The 17263-nt window shown below is 37.6% G+C and overlaps 1 protein-coding gene and 1 long non-coding RNA gene across 3 annotated transcripts; one reads left to right on the top strand and one right to left on the bottom strand.

The window, feature by feature from the left end:
• Positions 1-771: 771 nt before the first annotated feature.
• postnb (periostin, osteoblast specific factor b) lies at positions 772-13338 on the bottom strand. 2 transcript variants are annotated; one of them, XM_079482356.1, is made up of 22 exons: positions 13208-13338; positions 12586-12684; positions 9904-9968; positions 9200-9357; positions 8947-9111; positions 8710-8856; positions 8492-8633; positions 6963-7175; positions 6183-6317; positions 5333-5481; positions 4519-4655; positions 4173-4303; positions 3955-4085; positions 3697-3799; positions 3542-3609; positions 3240-3288; positions 3118-3132; positions 2507-2701; positions 2035-2079; positions 1671-1712; positions 1546-1581; positions 772-1432 (listed from the first exon to the last, which is right to left on the bottom strand). In XM_079482356.1, the coding sequence occupies exons 1-22, from the start codon at positions 13324-13326 to the stop codon at positions 1386-1388; spliced, it is 2391 nt and encodes a 796-aa protein (XP_079338482.1). In that variant the 5' UTR covers positions 13327-13338; the 3' UTR covers positions 772-1385. The 2 variants fall into 2 exon arrangements, with proteins under 2 accessions (XP_079338482.1, XP_079338483.1); XM_079482357.1 differs by lacking the exon at positions 2035-2079.
• Positions 13339-14741: 1403 nt separating this feature from the next.
• On the top strand, positions 14742-16932 carry LOC306908270. The gene is made up of 5 exons (XR_013787991.1): positions 14742-14826; positions 15333-15499; positions 16056-16117; positions 16289-16389; positions 16634-16932. It is a non-coding gene; the product is annotated as an uncharacterized lncRNA (long non-coding RNA).
• Positions 16933-17263: the final 331 nt, after the last annotated feature.

Genomic DNA, 17263 nt, shown 5'->3' with positions numbered 1-17263 from the left:
ATTCATGAAACGTTAGGTAAGGTAAAACTTTATCAGTCACATGGGGAAATTCCTGTCTGCCTCATATATCAGACAATACATTAACAAAGATCAGTGGCATTATCCGTAATACTGAGTTTGTGTAACATGTGCCCCTTTGACAACCACCTTAAATTTATAGTTACTGTGATAAATGATTGGCTGGAGGATATAAGAAAGGTATGCTGAGCCAAGGAGCCTTCCAGGTGGAATAATAGTTGAGAAAAAGTGTAGTGTGAATATAGAAACGGTTACGGTAATGCATTAACACCCAGGTTTTCATTGTCACACTCCTTTTTTATTTATATTCATTTAAAGATGCTGGAAATAATTAAGGTAAACACAAACATATTTTACACTAATTCATGAAGTTATTTACGTAACCTTTACAAAGATGAACTGCTTTTGTGCTGATTTTGCAGAAATCCTATGCCAGAAGTGATGATGGAGTTGAAAACATTCAGAATAATTTTGAAACATTATAAGTAAATGCTTAGGTCATCTCTTTTCACAAGCCAAATGTAATTTTGACTGGGAGAAATCCTTAAAAGGATCCATACTGAAATGAGCGATAGTAAATTTCTAGTTTATAAATATCCATCTTCTATTGACGGGAAAGATGTGTTTTTAGTTTGGTTGGAAAGGAATATAGATATTAGTTTTGTGTATTATTAGTTTATAGTTAAAGTGATAATAGGCTATTAAGGCAAAAATACGGTCTGTAGTGAATGCATGAGGAAAACAATGACAAATAAATACATCGAAACATTTATTAAGGAAATTATAAAATAAAAGATGCCAATATCTGTGCATCTATTAAATGAACTGATAATGAGATAATGAGTTTTCAAAGTATGCATTGTGCAGCATGTGATAAATTTGTTCAAAGGTTTTGGTAAAGTATACATATTTACGAATACAAAGACAAAACAAGAAAAACAAACCACTACCCCATCAGAAAAGAAAAATATATTTTAACAAAACATTCCGAATATGAATGAAATCTTTATTTAAGATTTCACGCCATCAAAAAGAGCGCCATAAAATCATTGTACATGCAATTGCAAACCCCAAAATAGTCATATTGCAGGCTTTAATGCTTAACATTGAATTGTTTAACAAAAGCTTTAAACCACTCTTTTCAAAAATAAATATTTACATACACATACAGTATAGAGAAGAGTTAATTTTCTTAATCGGACCAAATGCACTTAAGAAAAACCAAGTAAAATCTCTAATGAGTTTTTATGCCTTTTTCCTTGAATCCAACTCCAACATGGTAGGTTCTGAACCATTGCACAAGCAAGGAAGTATATTGTTTATTTCTTAAACCTCTTGTTTGCACTTCAGGTCGTGTTTTCTGTTGCTCACTGCACAGTCCTCGCGCTGACATTTCTGGTTCTCCTCCGGGTTCCTGTAATAAAAGAAAAGCCAGAGATTCTGTAGGAAACGTTTTGTTCACACTTGCTCTGTTTTGTTGAAGTTATGTCAAACAAAATACAAATAATTCCTTTTTGAATTATTTACCTGGCACTCTTCTTCCAGGGACAACTCTTGTGCCTTCTGTAACTCATTTAAGCAATAGACAGTGAGGTCAATCAGGTTTGAAATACGAGTTATTTAGCAACCTTTTGCAAATGTCAAAATCTCACCTTCGATCATTTTTCTGATTGTGTCAGGATTGTCTCCAAAATCTAAACAGGGAAAGATGAAAAAAGTATCATATTAGCATATTAGCATCTGATTATAGGATTTAGATGGAAAGAGAAAAAGGAAAAAGCTTCAGTGGTTGACAAGACCGGGTTTACTCCAGCGAATTCCAAAAGAGACTCAAAAAGAGAAAAATTAAACAAAAGGTTTAGTCGTTTGTTTGAAACACTACGGTTTTCTTTTAACCTGGAATATGAAAAACTAGAGAATATGGAAAGAAGGAAGTTTTGGAACAAAGGAGCCCAAGGTGTTTGGAAATGTTAGCACTGACACCAGCATGCTAAAGGGTTTGAAGCGTCACTCTACCATAAAGCTCCGTATTATAGGAGCTGCCGACAGAGAACTCTGGACCTGTTGATACAAAACATTAAGCAGGTGTCAACCACTGTGTAATCCAGATCCAGAAAAGGAGCGGATCTGGTTAGTGATAAAGACCAGCTACAACACATGTTTTCCACAGTACCATTTCATTGTGGATCATTGCAATGACAAGCATGAGCATCAGTGTTGGGGGGTTTCTAAAAAAAGCAATCGGGCCTAGAAGTAATTCAACTATATATTGAACTTCAATTTTTAATCGTCATATTACATTATAAGCCGCCAAGAAAGCTCAAACAACGATCAAATGTGTTCTTAGGATCTGAGATGTGGGAGCTCACCGTTACAAAGTAACTAGTACAGCACTGATAGACACACTGATAATCCATTTTAAATATGAAATCATTTAATAGATAAAAAACTGAAAATTCCCTTATAAAGCTGTTTAAATGATGCTTACCTTCAACAACCCTGGTGACTTTGGTGATAGTAGGTTCCCCTTCGATTACCCTGGTAACCTTAGTTATTGTTGGTTCACCTTCAATCCTGCGGGTAACCTTTGTAATGGTCGGCTCACCCTCAATAACCCGTGTCACCTTGGTGATGGTGGGCTCCCCCTCGATAATTCTGGTGACTTTTGTGACATCACCAGGGACTGCAGAGGAAGATTTATGAAACATACAAGTCACCGTACGAACAAAAGCAATGAACTATTATTACTTAGCAATGACCTTCACTGCTATAGATGGTTTCATCGGACGACACGCTTGGCCCAAAGTTAACTTCCAGTTGAAATATTCATTAATATAAATGTATATGAATATTTGATTGTATAACAATTGGATTAAATAAACACTTTGTTAAATCTTTTGTATAGTCATAAAAAATTAATAAATGAAACTATTTGTTGATCGGGTGTTACTTTATCGCATTTAAGTGTAGCCAAGTAACGGCTGTAATAATTTGCAGGAACTTTGCGGATATGCACCGGAAGTTAAGTTCGGGCCACAAATGCGTGCTTGCGCGGTAATGTTTCTATATTTTTTTGCTTTGAAACCATCTATTTATTACCTGTGATGATTTTCCCTAAAGGAATAAAAGAAAAACAATTATTTTAGATTGCAACAACAACAGTCATTTCTAAATAACAGGTAAAATGTGATTGACACTGAGATCCTTTTTAATACACTTACTTTTCATAAATGTCAGGGGAATCTCCTGAAATCTGTATCCAGAAACAAACTGTAAAATCAAGAAAATTTACGTTGCCTGAAACGCTGGAAAATCCATCTTTGTAAATATCCGTCACCCGGTTTTAAGCACATTCAGTAGAATCGCGCTCGGTGGATCAGGTTGCACATAATTCAATTTAATCTTCAGGGTTACTAGAACACATTTAGGGTAAACGGGCCTCCTGAAGGAGCCCTCAGGGCTGGGCGCTGCAGCGGTTTATACATGTGACATGATTCAGAAGGAGAATGCTGTAACTCAATACCTTAATCTGAATGTATCGGATAACACGTCTAAGGAGTGAAAGGAGTTCCTGGCTGCCGACAGGAATATCTTCAAAAGAAAAACGTACACGTTTATTAAGTAAAGAAATGTTTAACAGTGGAACTTATTAGGGCTGCGTAACTGAATAATCCTCACCCTCAGGGTACAGAATAGTCCGGACAAAGTGAACGACTCCGTTTGTGGCCATTTGATCGGCCTCCGGGACTTTTACGGTGTTCACCTGCATGCTCCCATTTGCCTGTATTGTGATATTTTTGCAATGTTATAACAACCAAACCAACAACGTCTCCAATGAATATTGGCCATATCCACTACTGATCATAGACAAAGCTCAATGTTTTCACATGTGTCTGTATAGCATATGACACAAGAGCAAAAGTGATAGATGCTTACATACAAAACTTTGAGATTGTTGCCCTGTAAGGATTTGAGAAGGTTAGTGACGCCGTTTTCCAATCCTCCCCCAATGAAGGTGCCCCTACTGAAGTGATAGAGCAGAATGGCTCTGAGGGCATTGGCGTCACCTGATCACAAAGAGACAGCGTCACTTCCTATAGCCTTTATCTTGCACCAAGAAACTCATTTATCCTGATTGACGTATAAGAACTCACTCTTCAAAAGAGACAAGTCTCTTTTGCTGAGCCCTGCGAAGGCCTCATCCGTCGGGGCAAAGAGTGTGAAATCCCCATCCTGTTTCAGCAGATCAGTCAGTCCAGCCGCCTCCAACAGAGACAAAAAGATCCTGCGAAAATGAAATAACCCCAGTCAGTCACTCCAGTCAGAACAAAGAAGCAATCGTCACCTTAACAAAAATGTCACAGTGGGTGTTAATCTGAAGAATCTATGGGCACTTTTTAAAGCATTCTAAAATATCCTCTTTATGTACTTAAAGAAATTTGATATACGTTTGGAATGCATTGAAAAATGTCCCTAATGTTGTGCTTGACGTTTCCTTACCCGAATTCTCCCCTTTTCACCAGAAGTTGGTACATGTTAGACTCTGCAGGCGTGATGAGAGTCTTCATGAGATGGAGAGCTCCGTTACTGCCCTCTTTGCTTCCGCGGATCAGGCATGCGTTCTCAATGCAGACAGCCTTGTAATAAACAATGTTACAAGACAAGTTACCTCCTCTGAGTAAACTAAAGGAACTATTTGAGTTATTACAATGTCAATAAATGTCCCTGTAAGTAATGACCAAAGACAAATAATTTATATGCTGACATAGGTTTCACTTGTGTGATGTAATTGATTTACTCTTTTTACGATTCTGTTTCAACATGTTCCTTTTTTCTGGCAGACTTATATTTTCATTTAAGGTGAGCGTATTTAATGTTTAAAATGGTAAGGTTGCTTAAAGTAGCTGGATTTTGGAATATTATATCGCTGCTGTCCTTTTGAAACCTTGTATATGAAGAAATTTTGTCATAAATCATTATTATTAGTCTTCCTTTATGTTAGTTACTGGGTTTGCAAAGATTTAACAAATAAAAGTATTAAGAAGTGTGTTTAAATACAGCATTTAATCGTTTATAAAAGTACCGTGTTTTTGCATCTCCTGAAAAACTGTGAATGTGGATATCTGAGGTTTTAGAAGGACAATATTAAATGCTTACATTTTTATGCTCATCTATTTTCCTTTTCAGCTTATTTTGAATATACATTTAAAAAATTGAAATATTTTGGCTATTCTAACTATATTTGAAAATGTATCAAAACATATAATATATACATATGTGTGTGTAAGTTACATAAAAAAAAACTAAGACTTACTGTACGATAGACGAAGACTCTGAGAAATTTTCCTGCGAGGGTTTCCAGACGTTGACCGTTGTACAGATCGCTCAGCACAATCTTGTTCTTCAGGATGTGGTTTTCCAGGATGATCTTGAGGAAGCTCTGGTCCATGGACATTACCTCATCTACAGAAGATCATGAAAAACAGATTTCATTAGTTGTTGGTTTTATTGTTGTTTCCCAGACAAACAAATGTATCCACATAATATTTGGATTTGAGCAAGACCCAGTGACCTCTTTCTATAAACCTCAAACTACAGAAGGAATATCAAAAACATTCATATTTCAAACTACAACATGTAAAGACTTGGCCGGCCTTTCGTGGAGAACATTGTGAGTTGTGGAAAGTGCATTCCCAGACGGGAATTTTAGTTATTACAACCTCAGGCTCTGTCACTTTCCCCCCATGCAGTCCAGTAAAATGAAGGATTTACCCCAGTAGCACAGTATGATGAATGTGTTCACCTGTCATTAGTCACAAATTAACTGCAAACATATGATAATGAGGTGAAAGATCCAGCTTAGCCTCCTGTGAGGTCTTCTGGGTGGAGATATAGCTGAAGCTTCCCCGCTTCATCGTTTTGGTGTTGAAATTTCATTTCAGAGTTCAACAACTGTACCAACAACTACATTAAACAAAACCATTTTCCATACCAATCCTCTGTTTGCTCACCTGCTTTCACATCAGTGATCCAGGTTTAAGTTAAGGGAGGAAGTAAACCAGAAAAGGCAAGGTATATCAGGTCTTTAAACAACTTGTTGAGGTATAATAAAAACAGGTGATGAAAGCGAATCAGTGATATGCCATTCAAACATGTTTGCTCACCATCGAAGGCTCCGTTGAGTGGAGCCAGAAGCGTGTACTCAGTCTTAGGTCTCATAGCGGCGGCTAAATCCAGTTCTATCAACATGTCACCAAAAGTGCTCTGAGACTGTCCAACCAACTCCACAACCTGCTTAGCTTAGAGGAAGAATTCATAATATTAATGTTACAGGCTTTTTGCACAACTAGACATTCTAACCCTGCAATGACTTTTAAATTGGTTTGATTTGGGGATCTATTGACAGAAATGCAATAAACTATATGTAAGTAATGTATAAAGACCTTACATAATAAAGTATCATGTTTTTATGACCTTATAACCTTACATGGAATTCGCAATGTTGTTTCAACAGCATCCCTAAACGGACAAACTGCTCTAATAAACGTGTTTTGTAAATACGTTATCTCCTTCAACAAAGAAGTGAACATGTGACGAGTTGCTTGTCCTGAGTAAGTTCTGAGTAACTCTGGCTGATCTATGAGCAGCCTCTCTGATAAGGATCAGAGCCCACCCATGTTCTTATCCGCAAGTTACTACAGGCTCATTTAATTTTATTTATACAGCGCTTTTCATAACATTGCACAGTAGCCGGTGCAGAAGAAACAAATTCAAGCATTTATTGATGTGTATAGGCATTATGAGCATGAACACTCAGTGCAATATTCAATAGACACCCAAAGGCTTGTGTGATTTTTACTTTAGTTCTAAGACAGACGTGGAGAAACTAACAATACAAATCTATTCTACAGATAAACAGTGAGTTGTGAGACAGGCAAGCTAACCCGAGTCTGGCATGAGAACTTGGTCGATGAGGTGGATGACTCCGTTGGTGGTGACGATGTCCTTCTTAAGCACCATCTTGATGCCGTTGACTGTGAGACTGTCTCCATCACAGCCGATCTCAATGTTGCTGCCCTCTAGAGTCTCGTATGAGGTGCCGGACATTATGGCCTCAGAACACTGAACTGAGTTCAGCAGATGGTAGTTGAGGAGAGCTGTTGATGAGAAGAAACATCAATCGCTGTCATGCGATCACATCTGTTATTCTTCTTAAACAGCTCTTGGGAAAATTTTGGAAAATTGACTAGTTTGTTTCTGATGCGGAGGAAAATTCATGGGAAGGAGTCTGTCGCACCATCGTGAAACTATGCTGTCATCACCTTAAATTAGTTTGATTCGATTTATATACTGAGATAATCTGTGATGTCATTGCATTTCCCATAAGGTTTTATAAAAGGGGAACCATGCAAGCCTTGGGAGCCTTGGGGTCCACTCGGAGCAAGTCTGCAGCGCCACGCCATTTGACTGCAAATGGAGCGCTGTGATCTCTAGTCAAAAGAGTCTGGCTGGGGACTAATAAGAGGACAAAGATCCCATTGCCGCAATTTTTCTCTGGATCATAAAGGTAGCAGCTGTTTCCTGTCTATAGGTTTTGGCAGGATGAAGAAGATGCTCTGTAAAGAAGGTCCTTCCCATCATCCATATAAGAACATGTTGCTACAATGGTTAAAGTTGATGCTGAAACAGTCTGGAAAACACGCACCACTGGAGCTAAAAGAAAGCTGGATTTGTTTGAACATGCTCATGTGTTAAACCTAGATATTGTTAGTCATCTGAATGAATTGTTTCTTTGTGAATCGTTACCAAAATTTAGGAATCTGCACCAGACTATATAGATTAACATAATGTTTCGCATTTTCATCTCTCCAATTTTTCTTAAAGAAAGCAGCTCGCAAATCAAATGTCTTTGAAACTTTAAAGCAGTTAGCATTATAAAACCCTTAGTGTATTTCAGACGAACATTATATTCATAAGAGTGGCGTATTATGTCATCCTTTTAATGATCTGAAGAAAAAGCTAATGCATATGAACTCCAAAGTAAACAGCCATCGACCACTAGATTCTGACAGGCTTAGCCCTCAGTTACAGTGGGAATGGCCAGATTTGATCTCATCTTAATGTGGCGCAACTGTAATCCTGACTAAATCTCAAAGCAGTGTGGTTAGTGCGGCGTTTGCCAGCCGAAGCTCGGGGTTCAGTGGGACCATCTGGTTTAAATGGGGACAAAATAACACTCAGCAGCGTAAAACGGTTCAGTTAGATAACTCGTATCAACAAATGTGACTCAAGAGAGGCGCCAAACCCTTGATTTCCTGCACCTTTGACTCATTAAACTGGAGTCAAACTTTGCTCTTTGCCAAGTTTGCCATCAATATGAGTCAGCTGTATTATTAAACTTTGAGTCTGAGGGGAAGCTGTGTGTTTAGCAATGGGATTTTATAGAGCTTTACGTCTGGGTGATTTAGTTTACCTTGGAGGGAATCCTTGTCCTCCATAAGTCTATCCAGGACCGCTCTGTCCAGGTTCTCAAAGGCATCGTTGGTCGGTGCAAACAAGGTGAAGTGCCCAGGTTGACCCAGCTTGTCGATCAGACCAGATGCAGTAGCCACAGTCTGGACGAGAGAACAAACAGATTGTATGATACGGCCTGGTTCCAAATGGTGCTGAATTTGTTTTCTTTGGACTTACGCTCAAAGTGCTCAACTCATCTTCTACTTCAATGACGTTCTGAATGGTGTTGCCAACCGCAGCAATGACACGATCAATGACGTGCACCACACCATTGGTGGCAACTTGGTTGCCGTGAATGATCCTCGCACAGTTCACTGTCACAATCTAAACAAAAGCAATGTATAAATTGTCAAAGAATAGTAAGGAGGTCACGTAAATGTTTAACTATTGCCTTAAAGGAGCAACTCAGCTTACCCCATTGGAGTAATGATTAATGAGCAGATTCAAGTCATTGTACATGGAGATGGGTTCCATCCCATTCTTCAGGTCTTTGGTGAGGAGACGTTTGTTGACCATGTGGTAGTGCAGAGCATTGTACAGCTCGATGTTGACATTGCTCACCAGAGCGTCCCTCACCTCCTATTGAACAAAAAGAAAAGCCATTACCAAACAGAATAACTTTGTTTTATAATTATCAGAGAGAGAAAAAAGAAGAGGAGGTTGTTACCGCATCAAGAAGATCCCAGGCTTCATTACTGGGTGCGAAGAAGGTGTACGATCCATCGCCTTCAATCTCTTCCCGTAACTTGGATAGAGCGGAGTAATCCTGGGTAGTTGTGGCTTTGACCAAGCCAAGAGTTTCGTAAACATTTCCAATAGGAGCAACTGAAAATGATTCGCAGATTGAACAAAGTCAGATTTGCATTAAGTAGCGAAGAATTTAAAAGCATTTGATGTCATACAAACTTACAAAAGTAAAAACCTTATCCAAATAATCAATATAGCATTTCAATAATGCAGCTAACATAAACAAACTAACATTTGACCTTTGTACATTGCACTGTTTATTAACAATTTTATCTTTAGAATGCAGTAAAAAAGTCAAATTACAGAAATAGGCTCCACAATTAAAAGCTGGGTATAAAATGACAAGAAAAACATCCCTGTTGAAAGACTACTAATAAAATACATCCCATACCTGTAGACACAACTATATTTTACATTAAAACCAATAACATTTCCAAACCAATTTAATCCATAAACTTTTATAGATTTTTTATACCGTTTTCTGTTGCAGAGATGTCATTTCACTTGACAAAAAATCTATTTTACATTTGATTCTGGAATATTTTTACACTGCCAATTACAAATATAACCAAACATTGTTACTTTCCAGTTTCACAAAGAACAGTTTCACAGTCTGTTACTGACCAGCAGGACAGCCTGGCATGCCATCGAGCTTCATGTAACCTGGGCAACATTCATACAACACAGTCCTGAAAGACAAAAAGACATGTGGTGAGTATTGAAGCACAATCATATGGCGCCATGTGAAGAAAGTAGTGTCCAGTCTTAAAGATGGATTTCTTTTCATTTACTCGTCATTATAAGCCTTCCTGGTTTTAATGATAACAAAGTCCCATTCAAGTCTTTCCATATGGTAGTCATTAACCGTCTTTGTACATAAACATGCCATGTGGTCCTGGGGTTTGTGCCTTGTTCCACTGCGATTATGTTTTCACAGCACTACATTAATATTTAAAGCGCCTTGAAGCTAAGTGTCCAGACCAACTTGGTGGTTCGGTGAGGCTGAGGGGTATTTTTGGACCGAGCAGGATGTCTTTAAATCAAATTTATAAGCCAGTGAAAAACGTTGGTTTGGAAGTTACAATGCACAATGGCAGGAAGAGACGAATCAGCAGTTTTCATGGAGGTTGAGTTCGATGGTTTTTCAGTTTTCCTTGAAAATGACAGTTTGAAGTTTGCAGCGAATCTTTAAAACCAAGCTTGTATATCATTTCCATGACCGCACATATTGAATCTTGTTTTTCTTGGTAACAGTGTAAAAAAAAGACAAGTAAATATTATAACAATAAATAATAAAATAGTTCTTTTTTGAGTGGAACACAAATAAAGATATTTTGGGAAATGTCTCAGTGGTTTTGTGTCCATACATTGGAAATCAATGGGGGCCAATCTTGTTTGGTTTCTTCAAAATATTCTCTTTTGTGTTCTGCAGATGTCAAACACATCTAGAAGACATGAGGGAGAGTAAATGATGAAAAACTATTATGTGTGATGCTGAATAGATAATTAACATTTTAAATCATATGTTTTCTTTATCTCCACATTTTTTTGGTATTTCTGCTTTTCAAATTTTCAATGGATTTCAAGTGTCTAAGCTAACTATACCAGCAGCCATATTGTTAAACCTGACAAACAGCTCATAATGGGAAACAGGTTTTTATAAGATCCTGCTCAAAAAAGCCACTTGGGAGTTTTGATTTCCTTTTAATCCCCCATACTGAACCCATCAGAAAAATGCTAATTCAATTAAATGATGATGAACTGATATCTATTGGCGGGTTGAGGACACTGACGTGTCCTTGTAGTGCCCGTAATCCGGAAGCAGAAGTCTGAAGTTCCAATGAAATTAAGCAGAGTTGGACTGAAGTTCAGAGATCTCAATGAGATCATTGGATGACTTCTTCAGACACTCGACCGGAGGAGAACAAGCTTCTAAAACATCTCCCCACAAATGGGAGGAAAACATGACTCCTATTGACCAGGCAAGCTGAAGGATTTAATCACTTGAGGGGGAAAAGTCAGATTTTCCTGTGTAATTGAATGTTTCCATGGTGACTCACTAGTTCAAAGTTCCACAGAATTACAGATGTTTTCAGTCATCAGACGGTGGAGATATCGTACAAATACATAAAGATCTTCAGCTTTCCTTGCACGCTGTGCGTCAATATCAGTGATATTATGTGGCAGACCGTTGGCAGAGTCTTACGACTATCATACATATCTCGGTTATATAAGCTAAGCACACTTAACCAGATATTTCCAGCAGACCGCTATCTTACGGTCTGCGCTTTCTTCTGGTCTGCTGAGCGTAGAGAAAATTCTCCACAGAGAAGCATGTGGCTGCCATACAATCCAAACTGAAAGGGAAGCATAAAACCTACAACATCTCAAGCAGCACAACTGCTATGGGTTTTGGCATTGCTCCGTAGCGAAGCAAGACTGTTGGAAGATACCTCACATTGGTGACGTTTGGTCATATGCAAAGGGTTAGAGAGCTCTTTATGTTATGTATCTTTTCCAACTTCGGAAAAATAAATCATAACCAGTTGCTGACCGTGACGGCCTCCAGAAACCACCATCACCTTAATGGAGCCAGGCCTCCATTAAATGCCTCATCTTGTAATCCCATTATTATTGTTGTTTACGTTTCATACATCATTAAGTTATCTTTGACATGTTTTAGAGGGAATTTTTTTCCTGCATAAAGCCTGCATAAAGCCTCACAATTCTCACCTAACCGACAGCTGTGTATTTTCGCCCTAGGACAAGCATTGTGATGTGTTTCAACACAAGCCAAAGACTCCAGGGCAAGCTCTATAGCTTTCTTTTATCATGGATGGCATGTCCTGACAGCAGGTCTTTCCATTTCATACCAATTAAGGTTTTCCGGCTCTCTTGTGGTTTAAAGGAGCGGGTGCCATAGAAACCAAGTCATGAAAAAGATTTCGCTCTGCATCTCCAGTGTAATGGAGTAACAGATTTTCTCCTTATCCCTTCTTTTTATGCCTTGGCAGACGTGCTGAACTCACGCACTGCCATAAATCTGCCCCGTTGCCGTCAGTTTTCACATTTTGGAAAAGCACTGAGACAAGGCATTGTAAATAGACACATTAAACTGCACTTGGAGCCTAACTTTTCTAAGCACTAAGTAGGAAATCATGTGTTGGAAATCCAAATGGAGTCTCACCAGCAGGCTTGGACAGTCAACTTTCACCTTTGACCAGCGGAGCAGCTGGAACTTCCCTGTTCCTGTCAAGGAGACAGGATTTGTATTGGCTTCCAGAAATCATAAACCATCTCACTTACGTTTTCTTTCCACAGATGGACCCCTTGTACCAGTTACGGCAAGTGCTGAAGTATTTCTTCTTCGTCCCCATAACCTGCTGGAGAGCGCACATGTTCTGTCTGTGGAAGTAAAGGTAGATTATTTTTCATTTCTGCCCAAAACGAAATCAAAGTGGTGCCCAGAAAAATAAATCATTACATTTTCTTGAACCCGCTAAACTAAATTACTGAGGAAAAGTCTTGTAAGTCATAAAATCTAATGGAAATTATTGTGAGAAAAGGAAAGGATGAACACAAATGAGGTGATGCTTTTACAGTGCACAATAGATTCTTAACTGCAAATGTATTCTCTAAAGGGTTTGGCATTGATCTAATAATGGTAAAATGAATTAAACGTCCTTGAGACATTTGAGCTTCTTAAAAATCCATAAAGACGATGTGCATATTTTCTTATTCGGTAATTTGTCCTAATTCACATGCATGCGCATCGTACTTAAGGACAAAGAAAGTTAATTATACTAACAAACATATTATTACTCATATTAATAATGAATAGGAATTATACCAACAAATCAACAAAATAATAAACAATACAAAAAAATTATAATTCCCAAAATAGAGCATTATATAAAAACGACCTTACCCTTGTTTCTTTGCACGGATACGGCTATGTGCGACTATCTTGTCATAGGCTGACGATTCTGCCTGGTCAAAAGCACAGAGCACAAAAAGTGCAAAGGCGGCTAGAAAAAGTAGTTTCATCCCTGCTTCACCTACAGAGAGACCTCGGAGAAAGAAATGGGCTTGAGCTGAGGGGGAGAGGGCTTTTATAGCTCAGCAGCATAGACCGGCAAACAGTCAGAGAGACGCCTGCACCAGCCTCTCCTGTTCACCAGAGTGTCTGTGTGATCTCATCTACACCAAATAAGCAAAGAACAAACAATGAGCAGGGGTGTCAGAAGACCGTGTTAAAGAATATTTAACAAATAACTGATAATCTACTTTTTCAATTTATTGGTTATTTGCTGATGGCTACTTTGTTCTGGTTATATTTGGCACTTTTTGAGAACAGGGTTGTGGATATGCAGTAGGGTCCAAAATCCAAGAGCACTAATGAAACACATTTTCCAATGTGATTTTGGACTTAAATGCAAATTTAAGTTAAAAAGATATTTGAGATTTTTCAAGTGTTTGGTTTAATGACAGCATGGATGAACATGACTAATGTTACAAAATCTTCATGAAATACATTTAATTACCCAGCAAGCAATAGCCGTCATTTCAACGTCTCGGTTAACTATAGACCAGATGTAGTCCGGTTATGTGTAACCCACTTCTAGCCCAAAGAACCTAGAATTTTGTTTAAAGTCGTTTTTGGCTAAATAACTTGTGAGATATATGATATTTCATCATGTAAGCAAAATGAACAGCGTTTATAAGGTATTTGGTTTAATTTCTTTGACATGTTCAATAGCCTGAGCGTATACGCTATTTTGCTCGTCGTCAGAGCAGCTATTTGTAGCCCACACATAGTCCAAACTGAGGCACTATAGGTTTTGTCCAGGCAGCTGATTACCAGGAAGTGCATGGTTCATATCCCTTCATGTTCGCCGTCTCAACATCTACACAAATACAAGTGTTTCTTGACATGGTCTATATGTAGCCACGTTTTAGCACTAAATTGGACGGGCTACGTGTAGTCTGCTTTTAGCCCTTGGGCGAAATGTTTCCCGTCATGTTAGCGTTATCAATAATATCTAAACAATAAGTGTTATTTCGTGACATCTGTAGCCACGATTTATGCCTGAATTGGACAGGCTGTGTATGGGCTAAACGAAGGCAATCTGCGGTCTAATTTCAACGACTTGGCTATAGCCCAATATTGAACCAGCTATTCTAAAATTGTTTACATGTACAGCGTGTGGGATGCATGACATCATAACAACCAAGTAATTTTGGCCAAGTTTTATTTTGCATTATTTGTACTGTCACACATTACATTTCCCGATTAGAATTTTTTACTTTGTTAAATAAACATGCAATTACATATCCCAACCTGTAGGTGGCAATTTGCCCTAGTACTGAGACATGGCCACTGCCAACGCGAGACTTGGAAGTTGGTAGAGAATTCGGCCAGATCTCGCGATAAACAATACCGCCGACGCCATTTTTTTAATAACCAACACGTGAGCAGAAGCCACAGGTGTAGAAGCTAATCAACGCGATCAACAGACGGGCAAAAGGAATACGTTCAATTTTCTTGTAAGTAACTGTGTTATCTCTTTGTCATGTTTCCATTCTACATTTCATATTTTGTAGGGACCGTGAAATTTTAGCAGATAGCAGGGCTAGAGTATGCCATTTAGTGGTTATCTCAAAGCAAGGGATTTGGTTTAAAAGCACTTTGTGTTATGTTGGTTGGAAATCGCTTCATATCCCGATGGCAATCACCAAGATACGTGGTCTAAATTATTTTATATCTACTGTGGAAGTCAATTCAGTATGAATACCTCAGAACTGGAGTGATGTGATCCACGTTCTTTGATTTAAATGCACTAAAAGTTTTATTGATAATTATCCAGTGAACAAAGCACAGCAATAAATATGCATAACAAATATATATATATATGTATATACACACATGCATTCATTCATGCATGAATACATACATGCTCATATTGTCATGCTAAGTTTTTGTTATGGAAGTATTTGAGTGTTGTGATACTTTTTTTAATATTTGAAAGTAACACTGCCTTTGTTGCATTTAGGGTTTCAAAGAAAGGTGCTAACGCTTCTTGTTGAAATAAAAGAATTAAAAAGAGTTGGCCAAAGGGTGGAAACAGACACTGGTGTCCAACTGTCTGCATTGGCCACTATGGAGGATTTCCAATGCTTGGAAAGGCAGCTGGATTGTATGGAGACCCGGACAGCAATGGTAAAACAACAACAAAATGCCCTCACTAAAGCTTTCACCTTTCATAAAGTCCAAAAATAATTTAATCTGTAATATTGAATGTGTGACAGTGCAATGGCTTGTTGCATACAGAGATAGATCTAATAGAATAGACCTTTTTGTTACGAAGTACCATAACAGAGTTTGAAACTTCAAAAATAATTGCATATTACAGTGTTAAAAAAATTCAATTTTAAATTGTCAATATAAAATTAGCGATTACAAAAAGTATCTGTGTGTATTAGAATAGTGCTGTTGATGTACAGTTGAGGTTTAAATGTTTACTTGACTACTTTTTAGTTACTACCACAGAGTTAAATTTTGGCAGACAGTATTGAGGCAGACACCGATTGTGAGGGGACCTACAGGGGGAAAAACTATTTCTCAGTGTGGGCCAGCAATCAGCTTGAATAAAGAGTTTTATAGGGTTAATGATGGAAAACTTGCAGCTCAATGGTCATTAACATTTAAGGTCGGTGCACACTTGTACACTGAAGCATATATTTCTATCTGCCTGACATTGACATTTGTTACTCAGGTGTCAAAACTGCAAAGTCGGTGGCAGAAATGTTAAAGACGTACCAGAAGGATGCTGGACAGGTAAAGCCTTCAAAACATGCAATATAAATCAAACATTGTGGTGACCATACTCACTAATTATTCCATGTTTTCACAACAAAGTATTGTAATATTGTAAAAGTATTTCCAAAAAAATAAACAATTTGTCATGTTCGTATTTGTTACCAATTGTTAACATTTTTTTTGTTTTAGGGTTTTGCAAAACAGCCTCATGTCCAATTTTAATATGAAGGTGGGTGGTACGCTGCAGAAGGCAGCTTTTGAGAAGACCACTCTGTTCTCGGTCATTGCAGGTATGTGCTTGTGTTTGCATGTCTGTCGTTTGGCTTAAAGGTGATGTATACTATCATTTTAATGATTTAATGTATTTTCTTTATGACATCAGTCTGTGTTGATATAAACATTTTCCAAATCAGTATATATGTCAGCGCTATATTACCGAGCCCTATTATCAAATCCGTTACAATTAATGTATAAACTAAAACACGATGATGTCCAAAAAGCCTTTTATCATGCTAATTTTTTTTTTCTTTGCAGATGCTGTGATGACCAACTTCCCAACAGCAACTGAATTTGAATTGAGGAATGCCATTTTAAGCAAGCACCAGGGAGAGTTGGGGGGGGGTGGGTATAGAAAAAAATAATAATGAAACAGTTTACTATTGTTAGATTTTCTTGTTATTTGTATTATTATTGGTTGTCCTTTATTTAAAAAAATTCTAAAGAAGTTCAAATCTTAATTCATTTGATTTTGTTGTAACAAATATATTATTTCTTATATTTTCCATTTTGTCTTTTTTACAATTGTTGGTTTTATTAATAAAAGCTTTATATTTAATTTGTTTGTATTAATTGCTATTTATGAGAAGAACATGTTAAATTTAGTAAACAAAAAATATTTTGGGTATTGTGTGGTTATCTATTATGTAGGCATTCATAATCTGTCTATTTGATGATTATGGTTAGACGTATAAAATTTTCCCTGACAGCCAAAATTCAGCTTTGTTGTAACTTAGAGACCCAAATTCACCGTCTTTTAGACGTCTACGTGTATTCGTTTAACAGCGGTCTATTTGATGACTAGGCTATTCTTCGGTAATGATTAGACGTCTATTAACTTTTCACTGACAGCCCAAATTTAGCCTTGTTTTAGCTTAGAGACCCAAA

Source organism: Barbatula barbatula, assembly GCF_947034865.1.
Source record: "Barbatula barbatula genome assembly, chromosome: 19".
Lineage (NCBI taxonomy): Eukaryota > Metazoa > Chordata > Actinopteri > Cypriniformes > Nemacheilidae > Barbatula > Barbatula barbatula.
The sequence above is the reverse complement of the archived record's forward strand: the minus strand, read 5'-3'. Positions and strand labels throughout refer to the sequence as shown.

Excerpts from the sequence above, each read along its gene's own strand:
- postnb (XM_079482356.1), bottom strand. The coding sequence starts at position 13,326 with ATGAAACTACTTTTTCTAGCCGCCTTTGCACTTTTTGTGCTCTGTGCT. Across the intron at positions 5,482-6,182 it reads ACTCAACGGAGCCTTCGATG|ATGAGGTAATGTCCATGGAC; the intron begins GTGAGCAAACAT and ends GATCTTCTGTAG. Across the intron at positions 1,582-1,670 it reads AATCAGAAAAATGATCGAAG|AAGGCACAAGAGTTGTCCCT; the intron begins GTGAGATTTTGA and ends AATGAGTTACAG.